General features: G+C 45.7%; 1 protein-coding gene across 4 annotated transcripts in view; it reads left to right on the top strand.

Moving 5' to 3' along the window:
* The window catches only part of TFAM (transcription factor A, mitochondrial), a 438863-nt gene that overhangs the window by 88732 nt on the left and 331110 nt on the right, over positions 1 to 19021 (top strand). For all 4 annotated transcript variants that reach the window (XM_069611230.1, XM_069611229.1, XM_069611227.1 and 1 more), the window contains exon 3: positions 16587 to 16657. In XM_069611230.1, the coding sequence (XP_069467331.1) occupies positions 16587 to 16657 (71 nt within the window). The remainder of the gene's footprint in view (positions 1 to 16586; positions 16658 to 19021) is intronic.

Here is a 19021-nt window from a genome sequence, read left to right as displayed (position 1 = left end):
AAGTACTGTGGTGTGGTAAAATGTTGAAGTGACAAGGTCACTCAAGTACATTCTGAATTGTTGTGGAATCATCCTGACAAAACAATATTGCTGATGCAAGTATTTTGTGAACTGTTGACAAATCATCCTGACAGAAGCATTTTTGTAGATATTGATGAACTGTGGAAGCATACTTATTTTCTGAGAAGCATTTGTGTGCAACTCTCTGCAATCAGTGGAGAGATGAGACTTGTTGAATATTTTGAACTGTTAATCAAGTCCAAGTGAGAGACTTATTGGAGCAAGAAGAACTTTATTAGAACTTTATTATAAGACAGAACTTCCTTATTTTGAACTGTTGATTGAAAATCCTGTTTGAATCTGGGGAAAGGTTACAAGGAGAAACAGTTAACAGGTTTTGAGCATAAGCGTTCTGTTATAATTGAATTGCTATATATTACTTTAAGTTTGTTGTATGTACAAGTGTGAGGGACAGATTCCCTTTTTTAGTGTTTCTGGTCGTTATTTTGATAGGCAGGACATCCTCGTTGGTGGCGGGGTGGGGGGGAATAGTGAGGCGTTTATCAAACCCTTTTCAGTAGTTGTCCGCCTCACATTTCTGACCCCTCACAATACACAATTATAGTATCCTGAAGGAAGTTTGACTTCAATTCTAACTTCTAACACTGAAACTGGATAAAAGGTTACTGGTCCTGAAAAAATTGACCTCACCTCGCATGAACGTTAATTCAACAAAAATACCTTTATTATAAAGTTATCAAAAAATCATAACAAATCTTAAGATCTATTAAAAACAGAAATACAATCAAATCATACATTTTCAATTTGTTTACGAATACAATATAGCTTCCACGTGTATTGGTTCTCAAGGTATACAGTTCTTATTTGGATCTGTAACTTAGAATGTCAGAGCTAAGCACGCTGGTCAAAATTACCTCTGTATACTTCTGCAAAGCCCCTGATTTGAATTTCCACATACACAGAATAAGACATGCTGCAGCGTGGTGGGCTGCTTTTAGGTGCTGGGAGCCGTAACAGGAGGGCATTAACCTAATCTATGTGTGAAATCCTAAGCACCTGTCCTGCGGAAAGATCAAGGGTTTGATTTTTTGCAAAGTGTGGAGATTTAGAGCCAGGCCGTTTGGGCCTTCTTGGCTATGTGTTTTTGTAAGGGTGCAGAATAAAGACTGACACGAGGAGTCATGGTGTTAGGGTTTTCTTTTCCATTTTACACCTTGAGTAAAAGCTAACTCTCCCTATCTCTAAGTGGGGCTTCCCTGCCTCAGCGGAATTAACTAGTGACAGAATGTCCAAAGTAAAAGTCCCAGTGTCCAAATCCTAACTGTCCCTTACACACTAAGCTAACTAAATCAAAGGAGATGTCTTCTTGATCCAGAGAGGTGACTCCCTTCCCCTGGACAAAAGGCAGTTCTTATCAGATTCTCTTCATCTAACTACAGCCACTCCTTGACTGTCGGAGAAATTTCTTTCTCCCCCTAGCCTTCCAAAATAAGGTTTTTTGTGTCCCACACTCTGGTTGGTAGCTTTAGCTTACCCTCACCAGCTACTGTGCTGAAGAACATCAACCTGGATACTCTTTCCAAGCTTTCATGGGTACTCGACCCTTGGGTGCAGACCTGGTTCCCTCTCGCCAAGCGCTGCACTGTAGAAGTGTTGCCTGGCTGCCCTCTCCAAGCTGTAGACTTGGTTCACTCTCCTGCCAAGCCTTCGTACAGTTCCATGGTCGATTTGGGTGTGCGTCCCAGACTCTCCTTCCTTGGCTTTGCAACAACCTCCTTGAGGTGTCCGAGCCCCTGTGGCTTCCTGCATACTTTGTGTTATGGCTTGCATGAGTGCTGGCTCCCTTCAGTCAGCTGGGCTTGATCGCGGCACTCGAGTAACTTTCCAGAGCTTCCTTTCCCCTGCAGCGGCTCCACAGGTTTCTCCTTCTTGGGGATAGCGTGCTTGTTCGCTTTTGTGGTCCCCCGGTCTCTGGGGCTCCTGTAGTCTCGACCCCTTCTGGGCTGTGCTGTCCTCCTCCTTTCCTGGACCGGCCGCGGACACTCTCTCCTTCTGCTCAGCGTCCCGGTCTACGCCCATCTGGCTCCTCTTGGCTCTCAATGTTCCTCCTGTCAAGTCCTTTGTTGCTTTTTTTGTCTTACTTCTGCTTGTGACTGCTCATGAACCACTAGACTACTGAAAGTGGTTCCAATGCTTACTCTGTATTGCTCCGTATTCCTTCCTCATCTCAGTACAAGTGATTGAGATGGTAACTCACTAGTACAACTACTCATCTCAGTACTCGCTATTTCAGTTGCCTTAGCAAAGTTGAAAGGGTGTGAGGGTAAGTGTGAAGAGGAATGAGGAGACGAAGGAAAGGTGGGTTAATTCTGGAAAGGGGCACCAGGGTCATGTGCTTGGTGGGAATACTGTGTTCTCCTGATGTGGTAGTCACTGGTCCTAAAGGGGTTTTTCCCCTGCCATGAGATCCACCTGCTGAATGCCCCCCCCTGTTGGGCTATTGGGTAGTGGCCTCATCACCCTGGCCTCATGGGAAGGGGCTCCCTTTCAGATGCAGTGACGACATCATGTGATTTGTCAGTTTCTGGAAGGACAAGCTGCGGTCAATGATTCAGCCTAAGGATTTAGCGTTATCCGAAAACTGCGGATCACTTCCTTCTAGGCACATATCATTGAGCCATTGTTGAATAAGTTTTTTTAGCAGGGGACCGATGATGACTAGTACGGTCTTAGATGGGTTAAGTTTGAGGTAGGCAGTTGGCCTCCAGCACTGTATGATGACCAGGTAATCCCGGATAATGTCCTGTGGGCTTTATTCTCATGTACAACTGAGTATCGTCCGCATGTTAGCGGATGCTTATTTTGGGATCTTTGAGGAATGTGCCCAAAGGATCAATGAGAGGATGGACCCTTGCGGGAATTCAAAGCAGACTGGGAGTCGGTTAGAACACATGTTCATCTGGATGGTTTGATGTCTCCCTGAGAGGTAGGAGGTAAGCCAATTCAGGACAGTACCAGAGAATCCCATACTGTCAGCGAGGAGGTAGAGAAGGCGGCTGTGATTGACACGAGAGGTCAAGGATGACCAGGAATCCCTTCTTTCCTCTTCGATTTGATAATTTAAGGGGTTTGGGAAATGGGCCTTATGAACCTCTTTGGACCTTTGTTTTTCCCCTTTTCCTCTGGCACAACTCTTGCTATGTCAGGCCATGCGTAGGTGACGAGGTCTAATTTTCCAACTACATATAGCGAGGAGGGATCTCCTTGGTTACTCCCGAGGTGAGCTGATCTTCCTCGATACCCCTATACCACACGTTCTTCCTTCACCCACAACAAGGCCATCCCCTACAGATCAGGGTCTTCCTCCTACCCTATTGCCCAGACCAGTCGTGCCTCCCTCAAACATTCCTGTCCTAATGCTGTGAAACTGGTTTTCTCGTGATCTTCATTGACCTTCCTCCATTACTTCTCTTTTCCCCTCCGTCTGGTATTCTCTCCTCTGTTTCTTCACCCACCTTCTTTAACTTCTGAACACCCTTCCTCCTGATGTTTACCATCCTGCACCACACGTCTCTTCTGCCTTGCCATGATCCTTCTCCAAACACCCATAATGTCAATAATGTAATAACCTGGGATTATATCGCTCGTGCCCCGAGTTGGCCTCCCTATGAGGTTTTTCACATGTTTTGGGGAATTGGGGAGGGATTGGGATTGGATGGATTTAATAGATTTTTCACCTGCTAATTCAGGATGCGGAGAGTGGAGAAAGTTTACCAAGGGTGTCTGCCATTTTGGTATTTACTGGGACCTTTGGTAGTGTGAATGCAGCAGTCTAGAGTTACCTCCAATTCTCTAGGCTCCCTTCAAGGTTAATGGAGCTCATAGCTGCTTACAGCTGGAGCTTTTGTTCTAATAAGCCGGTGAAAATCAGTTGAGTATCTCCCATGGTCTGCTTGCTGTTTTAACTGTGCAGGAGCACATGGGAGATCAGAAGGGCTTCAATGGGGTCTAATCTGGGTTTTGCCTGCCAGCAGAAGGGAAATTGAGCCCATCGATACAATGTTTCCTTAGACTAAGTAGCATGGGATTAAAGAGGTTGTGCTTACTCGGTTGTTGACTTGCCATTGTAAGGGGAAATAAATCTCACATATGTTGCCATTGACTGCGGAGCTAATTGTGTATCACTCAGTTTTCTGTGTGTTGTGCATTAATACTTGCTTGTCAAAGCGATGAAATGAACTTTCTCAACATGGCGCCTTTGTGTTACTTACCAGGAGCAACCGAGAAGGCATGTCCCCCCAGCCTCGACCGCCGGAACCTGAATAGAATAAGGATTCGTTTCACAACTAGGATCCAATTTAAGTCCCACAAAAGCGGCACGCTATGGGCCCAAAAAGGACTACCGGTAGCTACCAGATTATGAAGATGAAGGCGACAAATAAGATACTGAGGCTAAGCAAGATCTAAAGAGTGGCAGTAATCAATCTGGCTCAGTACCAATGAGCCAGATAACCCTAAAGGAACAACTCTCGCTGCTGATTAACAAGATTGGCACATGTAGGGGTTTTACTGGTTGCCATGACATGACAGGTGCTAACTTTCTGGGGGACCCCAGAGTCCTGTTTCACCTTGTGACTGTGATTGTCTCCTGACATATGATGGGGGCTAAGTGGGAGTGAAAGGGGGTGGAGGGAGATCCTCTTTATACCATCTCCAAGTCCTTCATTCTTTAGCGTTGTAGGGGGTGCTTAACCCCTTTTTTCACTTCACTAGAAGTCCCCCATGACATTTTTTATAGTTTCCACACGTCCTTTGTAATTTATCAATTGATACAAATTCACCCTTGTTGAACAGGTCCTCAAGTTTAACTAGAGATAGCTTAACAAGTTCTACCTTGGCTGCAGTGTTGGTGATATTTACGCCCAAGGCCCTAACAAGGTATACGTCGGAAGAGTGTGGGACAGACATCTCAAAGTCTTTTGCATGCACCCAATATGCAGTTCAACCATTTTATTTCACGCCTGATGGTGTGATGTAAAGTGGGAGTGGCGGATTGTACCAGGAGATGGCACGTAGGGCTTGTGCTATTAAATACTGTCTCTAGACCACGCATACCTAACCCTCCAAGATAATATGCAAGTGTCATTACTTCATGGATCGCTTTAGGGCTTATAACCTTCCACAGTTGCTTCCTCAGCACTGTTTTGAAGATCAAAAAAGCTGGTCAGAGGCTTAATGGGAATAAGGTACAACATGTTGGGTCCTGTCAGTATCTTACTTCAATTCAGTTTATTGCAGAGCAAAACAATGTCATTCCAATAGAGAAAACACAGAATGTTGCCAAAACAAAATAACAAATTCAAAGATTTTCTTTAAACAAAAAATGAAGAGCAACACTAGAAGTTACTGATTGCTAGATTGATTTAATTAAATATATATATTTATCCATGCTGCATGAATCAACTAGGCCTGAGCAAACCGAATAAATGTTACCCAACAGATAATTGCTGATTTTAAAGTACCTCCACTCCAAAGTAGGAAATCATGTGTACAACAGTTTTTTTTTTCCTTGAATGATGTGATTTTGGGCACTATAATACAAAAATGTAATAAGGTTTCCTTTGACACATTGTCACAAAAGCACATCCCATGTGGATCTGATGTAGCCTTCCAGTCTACTGTAAACATTGCCACCAGGAGAAAACCCCAGACTCCATTCTATTTCTAAGGTGTTGAGAAGGGGAGTGGATGTCACTGACCAGTGAATCGCTATACGTGAACATTATTCCCAGATTGCCAGTATTACAGAGCCTCTCTCACTGTTGGAAGAGTTGAACTCCTCCCCAACTCTGTCTCCTGGAGGACTCCATTTTTGTTTTTTTTATATTTCAAGGGCGAGTGCATAAATCACGTAGGTCTACGGTACAGAAACCTTCCTTGATGTGACTGAGCCAATCCATTTGGGAATAGTTGTGCAAGGACAATATTGAGCGGGCCTGTCTGTCAATCCCAACATTATACCACAGTTGCATGCCATAAAGCCATAGAGCTGCCTGCATGGCTGTAGAAGTAATGACTAATTCAGTGTGTTGCAAACCGGTGTGCCCCAACTGGAAGAAAGATGAGTTGCTAATATTAAATTATTGCATCAATTTTTATATTTTTATATTGCATGAAATATTGAATGTGTGAATTGTGGTTTTATAGGGTTTTGAGGTAGTAAATGTGTTATTAGAATTGGATAGGAGTGTATAAACAAAATGTATTGTGATTATTTGTATAGTATGTATATTGAGTTTTTATAAGTGCATTTGAATTTCTTTGTGTTTGTAAAAGTGATTTTGGAACTGAATACAAATAAATAAAATATTACATTTTGCCAAGGTCCAGGGTTTTTGCCCTGGCACACCTCCATAACTTCCCCTGGTCTACATCGCCCACCCCTGTGAGCTGGGCATGGACTTATCACAAGAGCAGTTTACTCCACATTGATCCCTTTAAGAAGGATAATGCCACAGGTAGTATTTTCAGTAATAGGAAGAATACTTGCAGAGCCCCCTCCAACCCCATCCTACAGGAAATGGCTTCTCAAAGGTATAATCTTCTGGTGGTATCACAGTTCACATCAATTTGTTCATGAACGTAGGCTATTGTGAAAAGAGGTCACACATGCACTATTGCATGGCTTACAGTCAGCCAGACGTTCCCTCTAAGATTAAGAATTCTCAATATCCAAGATGGCGGACCACTGATAAGCTCGGCCTGCAGAGAGAAATGCGGCAAGGCCAGAAACATGACACGGCAGGGGGGGGGCTAGGACACATCCCTGGCAAGCTTCAACTGGGAATTTACTAGTTCTCACCTTCGTGCTTCGACCGCACTGCAGTGTGATTTTTCTGTATGCAGATTCTGAATCGCTGCCAAGACGTCCAGGGGCACCTTTACAGAATACACGGATGCTGGATGAGGTTAAAGGCAGTTTTTAAATGTACTTATAACAGGTATAGAGGTTTCCTTCACTAGTAACACAAACGTTTGCAAGAGAAGAAAGACTGAACGATTGGTCCACTCTACAAACACCTTTCCTTATCCTTGCCTGGTGATGAAATAGGATTTTGTTCTCGATTGTCCAGCTTTACTAAAGGCGTTGGCAATAGTTTTCTGTATAGTTTGCCTGGCCAGTCTATTAGAGAGATAAATGTGCACTAGTTCTGCACCTCTCTGGATGCATGGCAACTTAGTCTGCATATTTATTTCATTAAATCATTTCTGTAAGAATGAAACCCAAAGTAGCTGCTTGCTTTTAAAGAGCCAATTGGGAGCTTGCCTGGGCCACAGATTTCCCATATTTCTGCAAATTCTGCCTATTTTAATCTCTGTTGCAGAAAATGTGTCATCATGTTCTACACCAAGATCCAAGTGGAAGTCAGTCTATGGAGGGGTATAATCTGCTACAATGTTGTAAATTGTGTGAAAATGTATATACCATTTCACCTCTGGCATACTCATGTCTATCTCTGAGTGGGTCATCGGCAGGAACTTGAAAACCCATAACTGCCTGGGAAGAAACACTGACCAAACACAGATCTAGGTCCCAGTGTTTGCACTCCTTCAACCCATCACACGGAGACCAATCCCATGGCAGGCTATAGAGGAATAGAAGACTAGCACATTGTGTTGGAATTTAACACTAGCGGAGACTAGGAGTCTGTTGGAGATGACTGGGAAAGGAGGAGACAGAGGAGAAGAATGGGGAAGAAGAGGGAAAGTGGCTTGGTACCAGGAAATAGGAGGGGAACGTGGAAAGACAAATGGGCTTGATCAGGACGAAGAGGGTGAAGGATGAAAGAGGGAAGAAACTTGGGAGCCGGAAGGAGGAACGAGATAAAATCTTGGGAGAAGGACAGAGAGTAGGGATGGAAGATGTTTGGTAGCGGGAAGGTGGAGGGGGAAGGTGGAAAGATAAAGAGGCTTTAGTATGAAAGTGTAAGGTGGAGGCGAGGCATAACCCACAGCTTAAGTAGAGGAGAACCACATGGATGTCGAGATGGATAAGGTCTAGGTCGAGGCGCAGATGGGGAAGGTTCTGCCAATATGCCCTACATCTGGTAGGCCATTGATGGTGGAGGTGCGAGCACACCACAGGGTGTTGAGGAGGTGTCTGGTGTTTGGGCACAAGGAGGGAAATGGGGTGGAAAAAGAAAAAAGAGCAAGCCCTGAGAGGGGAACTGGCAGGAGCCCAGAGGAGGGTCTCCAAAAGTGAAGGAATGGGATTGGTTGGTGATGGAACCAGAGAGTGAAGACCCTCCCTCAGACAACACAACCAGTAGTAAAAGCAGCGACTGGAAAGACTGTCCATGAAGATATTAGCACTTCTATTAGTAGTCTCCTGATCTGTAGAGTAGCGAGAGCAGCCCCAAGAACACTCATCTGGAGTAAGTGAGGAGGAAGAGGTTATCAAACCACTTTAGACTGAAAAGGCAACCATTACCTGTGGCATTTCAGGCCAGGAGACATGTACATTGAGACGGATTGGTTCTAAAGAGTAACTAGTACTTACTGGTGCTTACCTAACCTTTTATTAAAGATTGCGAGGTGGATCCTGCTGGGTGAGGGACCTGTTGCCCTTTGGTTCAGTTTGGATTTCTGGAGCATGCACATGACCAATCTAAATCCTCTGTCTATTAACAACCCCTGGGCAGACGAGCACGCCAAGCATTAATGGGACAGGCTGTGTGCTGGTAACACGGAACACACTTTCCTTGATTTTAAATTTCTTTTCATGTACATTTGTTGATCCGATGCACCGCTTTCTTTCTTAAGTGCCATTTCAAAGTGTTTCTGCTAATCATATTTCTGATGTTTGTTAATCTGCTTAGAATCACATGCTGTGCATAGGTCCGACATCCAGTGGTCACTGCGGAGTATTGCATTTTGTTTTTCGTAGTCGAAAAGGGGACGTTGACAAGGCGTGTCTGAAACACTATCCCTATAGTGACGTGCGTTGTACCCACAATCCCTCACGCGTTGAGGTCCCTCAGATTGTTTTTTTCCACCCAGCTTCTGGTCGCCTTCACGCGGAGCTCCTCGAGAGACATTGCAACTCCTCGACCTTTGGTCGTTTTTTCTCATTATATTAATAATCCCTCCCTCGACGCAGTTGTAAGCTGTTCTCCGCCGAAAAGAATCTTCGACGGAGGGTCGAGCGGAGGAAATCCTTCGGCGCTGCCGAACACGTGGCCTGGCCTCGCAGGCCATATACATTAGGGAGAGTGGGGTCGTGGGACATCTCTGGGTCTTTTCTGAGAATGCCTTTCCCTTTCCCCTTCCTTTCCCTTGGGGTGCTTATCGCGATTTATTGCCTCGGCTATGGAGAGGACACCCTTTAAGTTTTGCCCGCTTTGCAAAGGCAAATTTACTTGGAAGGACAAGCATTCACGGTGTAACCGCTGCTTGCCCCTCGATCACAAGGAGGAAGGTTGCGCGGCTTGTCGGCTTCTTAAGCCTAAAACTCTGAAAGAACGTAGAGTTAAAAGGTGGGCGGCCTACGCGATGTCGAAGGCCGAAGGTTCACCAGCCGCTGCTACCACCGACAGTGACGAGGAACGCGATAACACGACCTCCGCTACGGAAGTCGAAACCCCCTCTAAGGAGCGCTTGCGCGCTTCGTCGTCTGTCCCCGGCCACGACGGGCTCGGCTCACGCCCTGCTTATGGGGATGAACACCCCGGCGACACTGACGCACACAAAGACTCACATAAGCACACAACCCACGGCTCTTCTTCGTCTAAGACGAAAAGAGCTTCGGCGCCCAAGGAGACGCAGGTTCCACCGGCGGCCTCCTCGGACCGTTCAGGTTCGAAGCCCCTCTCGCAACCGCAGCCGCGACCAGCGACTGGGCTTTCGGCAAATAAGGGCGCCGCCCCCAAACCATCGGCCGGCGCGCATCAACAGAAGGCGCATACCGCCGTAGAGCGTTCGACACCCATAGCGTCAAACGCAAGCTTCCGCCGACAAACGAGTCGCCGACAAACGAGTCGCTGAAAGCTTGGCGAGGATCGCTGTAGCCGACGCCCAGAAGCGTACGCCGAAAGACACGTCGAGCGCTACGCATAAGTCGAAAGACACGCCGAAAAAGCCCGAAGAAAGGCAGGGACTACCCCCTTCAGTCGGGGGGTCACCCAGCACACCTGAAGGTTTTTCGGAGGGCGACGGGACACTTTCCTCGACGCTTTGGGAGAGGTCGAGCCGTTTCCAGTTAGATGACTCTTTTTTTTCCCCCGCCAGACCGCTCTGGGGTACCCCATGAAACCATGGAAAGACTCCACCTCTGTATGGAGAGGATGGAAAAGGTTTATGAATACCCAGACCTCTCAAACTCCCAAGAGGACTAGAGAAGGGCCTCAGGAGGACCCCAGGGCCAAAAATCCGAGGCTAGTCGATCCCCAGGTGGACACAGCCTCAGACTTCCATAACGTATACGACCTCACTGGGGAGGAAGAATACTTGGAGGAGGAGGATGATTTCATAGACCATCAAGTAGGACAGAACCGGGAGGAATGTCTGGAAGACACGCCAGACATTATAGAAGAAGGCTTCCGAGAAGACACTGAAGAAGGACCTTCGCACCCCTGGCAATCCCCATCAGTGTATTCCGACACTGATGTCCTAAACCTAAATCCTCCTGACAATTCACCGGTTAGGAACACGTCTCCGATTGACGATCAGCCCACTTGCAATGCACTGTTGCGCAGAGCAGCAGCACATTTCGAACTGGACACTGGGGAGCTCTCTCCAGAATTAGACTTTGTGGAAAAAGTAATTAAAGAGAAACCCCCGGTCAGCCAGACCATTCCCCTCCTAGCTTCAGTGAAGAGAAGAATCATCCCTTTGCTGGCCACTCCCGCATTGATCAGAGGGGTCAATCCAAGAATTGAAAAACTTTTCACTCCTTCTCCCTCAGACCCGCTCTACATTAGGGGACATTCCATTCTGGATTCCCTAGTAGTATCTAATACTAGAAAGAGGGCAGGGGTACCACTTTCCACCAGTGAGGCACCCCCTGACAAGGAGGGCAAAAGGCTATATGCCCTTGCAAAAAGAGTAACTTCCTCGGCTGCCTTCTCAGCAAGAATTGCGAACAACAATTCTTTGCTTGCTAGCTATGCAGACGCACAGTGGGCCAAACTGCGCAAGGACGCCGAGGAAGCACCGGAGCCTTTACGTACACGCCTACTTTCAACTATTGGCGAAGGAACCCAGGTCAACCAGAGCATTGTAAAAAACTCTCTGGACGCGGCAGAAACAGCGGGACGTTCCCTGGTGCAGGGAATACTCCTAAAACGCCATGTATGGCTAAGCAACTCAGGGTTTAAACCGGAGACACAGGCGTCTTTAATAAATAAACCTGTGGAAGACTCTAACCTATTCGGAAAAGCGGTGGATGAAGCTCTAGAGATGGCGAAAAAAGAGTTCGATACTATCAAGACTCTTGACCAAATCTCTAAGCCCACTACCAGACGCGGCTATGGCAACAAACGCTTTTTTCGTGGCCAACGCCAACAACAACAACAAAGTCAGCATCAACAATACCCTGCCACCAATTACCAGACCAATAGTGGGCAGTACAGCCAAAGAGGCCAACGCCGGGGTAAGGGGAGAGGTCGGGGATCCAGCCCCAGAGGCTCCCAAGCCCCCAACAACTCCAAGTGACGCAAAGATTCGCGTCCCCTCCCATGCAACACCGGTCGGGGGCCGGATAACATCTTTTCTTCCTACATGGGAGGATATAACGTCAGACCGTTGGGTACTTTCCACCGTAGCCCACGGATACTGTATCGAATTCAACAGTTCCCCATCCTACAGACCCCCGAGGGGACGTCGCATGACACCGGAACATCTTGCCATCCTTCTCCAAGAAGTACAACAACTGCTGGAAAAAGGAGCCATAGAGGTCGTGCTTCTATCTCAGGTAACGGAAGGTATTTATTCAGTGTACTTCCTTGTACCCAAAAAGGATCTAACCATGCGCCCTGTATTAGATCTGCGCCCAGCGAACAAGTTTATCAAACCCCAAAAGTTTCGTATGGTAACCTTACAGGAAGTGATCCCACTGCTTTCTCGGGGAGATTACATGACAACATTGGACATGAAAGATGCATACTTTCATATTTTAATGTTGCCAGCGCACAGAAAATACCTCAGGTTCATGATAGAGGGCAAACACTACCAGTTCAGAGTGCTACCCTTCGGCATAGCATCTGCACCAAGGGTATTCACGAAGGTGCTGGCAGTGGCAGCGGCCCACCTGCGCAGGTTGTCCATCCCAGATTACCCTTACCTCGACGACTGGCTCATAACAGGGGATTCTTACGAAACATGCTTCTCCAATACCCAAAAGACGGTAGACCTTTTGTTCCAGTTGGGCATCTCCATCAACGAAAAGAAGTCCAGTTTAGACCCCAGTCAAATCGAGCAATTCCTAGGGGCTCTAATTCAAACAAAGGACGGCCTCGTCTTCCCCTCCAAAGAGAGGGTCCAAAACATACTGTTTCAAATCCCTCAATATGTGACCGGTCGAGAGGTGACGGTACGCAAAGCAATGCGCTTGCTAGGAATGATGGCGTCGTGTATTTATTTGGTACCTCACGCGCGCCTGCGCCCAATGCAAGAGTGGCTCAACAGCCAGTGGTGTCAGGCCAGCGGACTATGGGAGGATCTAGTTGTGGTCTCGCAAGCCTTGGTTCTCTCGCTACGGTGGTGGACAAAGGAAAACATGGAAAAAGGGAAACCCTTTGCCACACCCGCGGCGGAAGCCACTCTAACCACAGACGCATCCCTCACAGGATGGGGGGCGCACCTATCCCATCAGACTGCTCACGGAGTGTGGACTCCGAACGTAGCATCCAAACACATAAATCTACTGGAGCTACTAGCTGTGTTCAAGGCGCTAAGAGCCTTCCAGGAACACCTACAAGGCAAAACAGTAATGGTCCTTACAGACAGCACTACAGCCATGTACTACATCAACAAGCAAGGGGGCACCCACTCTCCTGGCCTGTCCAAACTGGCCCAGAATATATGGAAATGGGCTCTCAAACAGGACATGTTCCTGCTATCACTACATGTACCCGGGGAACTCAATCTGCTGGCAGACAAACTCAGCAGAGATTTCCCCCTGCCCAAAGAGTACGAATGGCGACTGCACGAAGACATCGTCTTCGACGTCTTCACACAATGGGGATTCCCAGAAATAGACCTGTTCGCAACCCTGGAAAACTCACAATGCCTAAGTTACGCCTCCAGGTACCCCCAGAACCAATCCAAGGGGAACGGTCTGTCGATGCAAAGGTCAGGGAAATTTGTTTACGCTTTTCCCCCGACTCCCCTTCTCAACAGAGTGGTGCACAAGATGCACCAGGAACAAGTGACCATGATACTAGTGGCCCCAATGTGGGCACGACAACCATGGTTCGCTCACTTGATGGAGATGTCTCTATCCCCCCCAGTAAAACTCCCCTGCCCGTACAACATGCTGTCTCAGGACAAGGGCAGGACTCTGCATCCATGCCCCCAGAACATGAACTTAGCAGCTTGGCTCCTGAGATCATAGAGTTCGGACATCTACTGCTTCCGCAGAGATGTATGGACATTCTCAGGGAAGCCAGAAAACCGAACACTCGCCACTGCTATTCTAGCAAGTGGAAAAGATTTGTCATCTGGTGCAGGAGTAAAAGCATCAACCCTATTGACTGCTCTCCCACACATGTGGTCCTATACCTGACCCACCTATTGGATTCAGGTCTAGTGTTTAACTCCATTAAAGTCCACCTAGCTGCACTTTCTGCATACACCACTTCCCAACTCAAAGTGTCGTGGTGGAGGATCCCTGTTATAAAAGCCTTCATGGAGGGAGTAAAGAGGATACACCCCCCAATAGCTGACCCAGCTCCCGGATGGGACCTTAATGTGGTTCTTACCAGACTCATGGGCTCTCCATTCGAACCCATGCACAAAGCATCTCTTAAACACCTCACGCTTAAGACTGCTTTTTTAATAGCTATCACCTCAATCAGGAGAGTAAGTGAACTTCAGGCTCTTTCTATTCTAGACCCCTTCGTTACAGTTCACAAAGATAAAGTGGTTCTACGCACTCACCCTAGGTTTGCTCCGAAATTTATTTCTAAATTCCACGTAAACCAATCTAGAGAACTACCAACGTTCTTTCAAAATCCTTCCAATTTGGGAGAAAGGACTCTGCACACACTAGATGTACGCAGAGCGGTCATGTTCTACATGGAAAGAACCAGACCACTGAGGAAGACCAATCAGTTCTTCGTCTCGGTGGCAGCAGGAAGAGAAGGAGATGCGGTTTCAAAATCCACTATTTCTAGATGGATTGTTCAATGCATCACTCTCTGCTATACTCTTGCTAAGAGAGAACTGCCCTTTAAGCCAAGAGCACACTCTACTCGAGGCACGGGGGCATCCATAGCATTCATTGCAAATGTTCCCCTTGAGTCCATCTGCAAAGCGGCTACCTGGAGTTCGGTGCACACCTTTACAAAACACTACTGTCTAGATACACACTCTAGATCTGACTCCCAGGTGGGACAGGCAGTATTACGACACCTTTTCTCTACTGTTCCTTCTCATAACCCACCGCCAACTCCGGGTACTGCTCGCTAGTCTATGCACAGCATGTGATTCTAAGCAGATTAACAAACATCAGAAGAGAATGCATTACTTACCGTAAAAGCATTTCTGATGGTTGTATCTGCTTAGATTCACATGCGCCCACCCTTCCTCCCCGCTCGGATGGAAGGAACATAGACTTCCTTTATATATCTCTCTCTTTTCTGTACTCACTCACGACTAGAAGGCTCCCTCAGGGCAGAAAAATACAAACAGAGGGACCTCGACGCGTGAGGGATTGTGGGTACAACGCACGTCACTATAGGGATAGTGTTTCAGACACGCCTTGTCGACGTCCCCTTTTCGACTACGAAAAACAAAATGCAATACTCCGCAGTGACCACTGGATGTCGGACCTATGCACAGCATGTGAATCTAAGCAGATACAACCATCAGAAATGCTTTTGCGGTAAGTAATGCATTCTCATATTTTGTCATTGTGGTAACCACCAATCTGGTCTACACTGCATAAACCAAGAAAAGCACACTTGTCAATGCCTTGGTAGCCTCTGCTTTGGAATGTGTACTAATTTCTGTATGATTCTACAATCCTAAAAAATATGTAACGTGCATACCGCTAGTCTTCATTTCTTCTCTTTCATTGTTCATTTACAGGTTGTGGGTTTGGAGCTGAGCGGGTGCACAACCTGTAGTTAGGAAGGAAATTATTGTCCCATAAAATAAAGTGGACATAGTCTTTACCTTACATGGTTGTAGGTTGAACATATGTCCCACCATGTCACCAGGCCACCCCTTTTCAAATACTGGGCTTTCATTTTGCAAACTCTTGGCAATTCAGTACTTCAGCCTAATTGAACACCAGCAAGAATGTATTGGTTTGGTAAATGAGTGCCCAGGATGGGACAACTTCTACCTTAAGTAACATGGAGTCCACTGCTAACCCTACATATTCAATAATGAATGAGTGATGGAAAAACTATTGTAATCCTCCCCAAGCAGATTCTTTGAAGAGAGAACAGTGGTGAACAACTTTGTCAGTTTTCATACAAATGTAGAATTTTGTCTAATTCTGGATTTCTAAGCATCCGTAACTGCGATGCGTTTCATTAATTTTCCAGAATGGAGCAGGCTATGATCACCTGGGCACTTGGTAGTGGCAACAGAGCTGTGAATCAGGTTGGAAAAGCGGACCTAAAATTAAAAAAATGCATATTGCTTCCATTGCCCAAACCCTTTGAGGGGCAACAGCCAATATACATTTATTCTTTTCTGGGCCAAAGTTAGCCAAGGAAATTTGAACGCAAGTTGTCCAGCCAGTGATGATATGATATGGCATTTACAACACGCCTGTACACAAGTGGAGAAATGAAGATATGAAAAGTACCCGTTTTTTTATAGTGATGTATGTGGAAGCTGTAGGGCTGATGTTCAAATGCTGACAGCGTCTACTAACCCCATTTGATTTCCAAGGATGATAACCTGACTACTGTTGACTTAATAATGACAATTTACTTTAAAAAATGGCAGTAGTTTCTTTGTTAAAACGCAACACATTTGTTATTCATGCCTCTCCGAATTATACATACTTTTGCCTGTGTGTAGAAAGGATTGGGGCCCATATGCAAAAGCAACTGCGTCTCAATGCTGCCATCTGTTTTCTTGAGCTCCATGTGAGAAGCATGCATACTTGGCCAAGTTAGAGTTTAGATCGTAGAGTTTTTATGCACTTTCTTTTGGGATGGGCTCTAAAAGGATTGGTATACATGGTTTCTTGCTTATGCCCAAAACCTCACCTCCCCTTTAGGTTGAGGATTATACATAATTATTTCCAACACAATTGTTTCTATATTGTGTAACTGTAGGTCATGCAATTTTACTTATTTGTGTTTTCTTTTTCTTTTTGTGACCAGATTTGCGATTTGTCGATCTAACCAGACATATTGCACAGTCTTGGAAGACTCTTCCCGAATCAGAGAAACAGGTACATTTCAACCTTGATTCTGAAAGAACTCATTACTAAAGTTGACAGCTAGGTTTTTGGATTGGCCCATTGTAAGAAAGATGGAGGCCTTGATTTTGAAACAATTGAGGCGGCATGCTAAGAAGTGGGGAAGAAGAAAAGCCTTGAAAAGGCAGAAACGCAGCTATTGTGGCAAGTCAGAATAAGGACATGCACACTCTGTGGATGTTTCTGACATGTATTCATTGAAGAATATAAATAACGCCTAACTTTCCCCATCACTACGGGGTATTCCATACTTATTTTACTGACTAGACTGCTCATCAAGCTCAAAGGTATAAGTCTGCTGTCCAAAATTAATGCTAACTGGCCCTACCACTATTCTAATAAACTAAGCTGCAGAGACTCTCTTCTTGGTGGATGATTCTCGCACTTCTCTTATTCTTGGTAATGTTCAATTTTCAAATATTCTCTTGTTAATTTTTGTGACAGTACCTGTAGTTCTTTTTGTGGACTTTTGGCTTTCCTCCTTCTTCAATGATTACTTTATTTGGTCTTTGCCGAATCCTTTGATTCATAGTAATGTACTCTGGGTAACCGCAGAAAGTCTTTTCCTAGGTTGTGTACAATTAGGCTTAAACCTTTCTTGGCATAGCCTGTTTTGTATATTGTTTATTCCTGTCCTTCACTTTATTATATACTCTCTGCTGCGTGGCCCTCCATGTTCATGATTTTTCTCTGCCCCTTGTCAAATCCTTTGGTTCGTGCTACTATGTTCTGTGAAATCGTGGAAAGTCAGTGTCCTTTTCTACGTGTTGTTTTCTATGCAATTATGTTTCAACCTTTCTTGGTGTCGTTTTTTTTTTCTCCTTTGATACATTTATTCCTGAGGCTTCTCTTTGTCCTTCACTTAAGAATATTCTTTCTCTGTTCTGCTCCCCTCTTCGTAGGATAGTGTTACCCACTTTGCATTGATCCCTCCCTCAGGGTTATTTATGATCTTCTCCAGCATGTGGTCTGGCATGTATTCACATGCTCATGAATATTCCCTGTCAGGCTGGGAATCCTTGGTAAAAGAAACAGTTTCATTTTCCATTTAAAACTGTATTCCTCCTCTAAACCAATCGCTGTCCTCTAGGTCATACTGCCCCCCCTCCAGTGACGGTCCTCTACCTAAGCCCCTCCTGTGGTTGCCATCCTCAGGTTTTTACCGCACGCTTCAGTGTTGGGAGTCCTCGAGTTGCGCTATGAGCTATTTGTATGTTTTATTTCTCGTGTTTTCCAACAAGAAAAGTTACATTTTTCTTAAAGCACCTGTGCGCTCTTTCCTTCATCTGCCGACAGCGGGGACCTGGTGTCAGTGAAGTTCCGTGCTCCTCAAGGGGTAGGATTCATAGAAGATTCTGGAAGGCAATCTTGGGCTTACTTCGTGCCTTCCGACCATGAAGGAGGGATGATCCCTCTTCGGGCCCTGCACCAAATGTATTTGTATTTTGTATTTTATTATACTTTATATAGCGCCTTTAATCAAAGCGCTTTACAGGGCACAATCAGCGGTACATTAATGCAATAGAGATCAGTGTTTCATGGTCAACCAGTATCAATCAGACAACTGAAGCAAATGAGTTTTTAAAGAAGAGCGGAACAGAGAATAAGAGGTAATGGATCGAAGAGATAGAGTAAGAAGGTTGCAGTGTGGAGGAGCAAGAAGCTGGAAGGAGCGAAAGCGGGTTTGAGCACAGGGGGGACGAGGAACATAAAGTCGAAAAAGACCAGCAGAACGGAGAGAAGGAGAATGAATTAGAGGAGAGATGCAAGATAGTGAGGGGCAAGACCGTACAGAATACTAGACAAAGGAAATTGTTTTTGAGCTGAGACTAAAAAGAAAGCCAAGTGATATAAGGGAAGAAGAAATTGAGTCCTGATAAGAGAGAAGGCAAAGCGAGCGAATTGAAGAATGATAGATTGATTTAAGACGAGCAAGACGTGAACTGGGAAGACCAAAGAATAGAACAGAGCATTAGAAGAGTCAGGAGAAAACTGGCGAGGATACAAGAAGCTTTGTGACGTGAAAAGTAAGGAATGGGCAAATTTTATGTTTATTGTAAAGATGAAATCGACAGTGCGTGAAGTGAGAGAGATATGATGGGCAAAGGAAAGATTAGAGTCAAAATAAAGACCAAGATTGCGAGCGGTGAGAGAGATTTGGTTGATTAGAGGGAGGAAAAGAAATGGGAGGAAACGGGGAAGGGAGAATATTGGCAGGAAAGAAATATTTCCAGCATTAGAGTAAGGTAGTGAGAAGTCATCCAGGATTTAATAGCAGTGAGGCAAGATGAGTGTGATGAATGTCCGGTGTGAAGGATGAGAAGGAATCGGCATAGA

This window comes from Ambystoma mexicanum, chromosome 8 (assembly GCF_040938575.1).
Source record: "Ambystoma mexicanum isolate Mex_15411 chromosome 8, UKY_AmexF1_1, whole genome shotgun sequence".
Classification (NCBI taxonomy): Eukaryota; Metazoa; Chordata; class Amphibia; order Caudata; family Ambystomatidae; genus Ambystoma; species Ambystoma mexicanum.
This window is presented reverse-complemented; position numbering and strand designations above follow the sequence as displayed.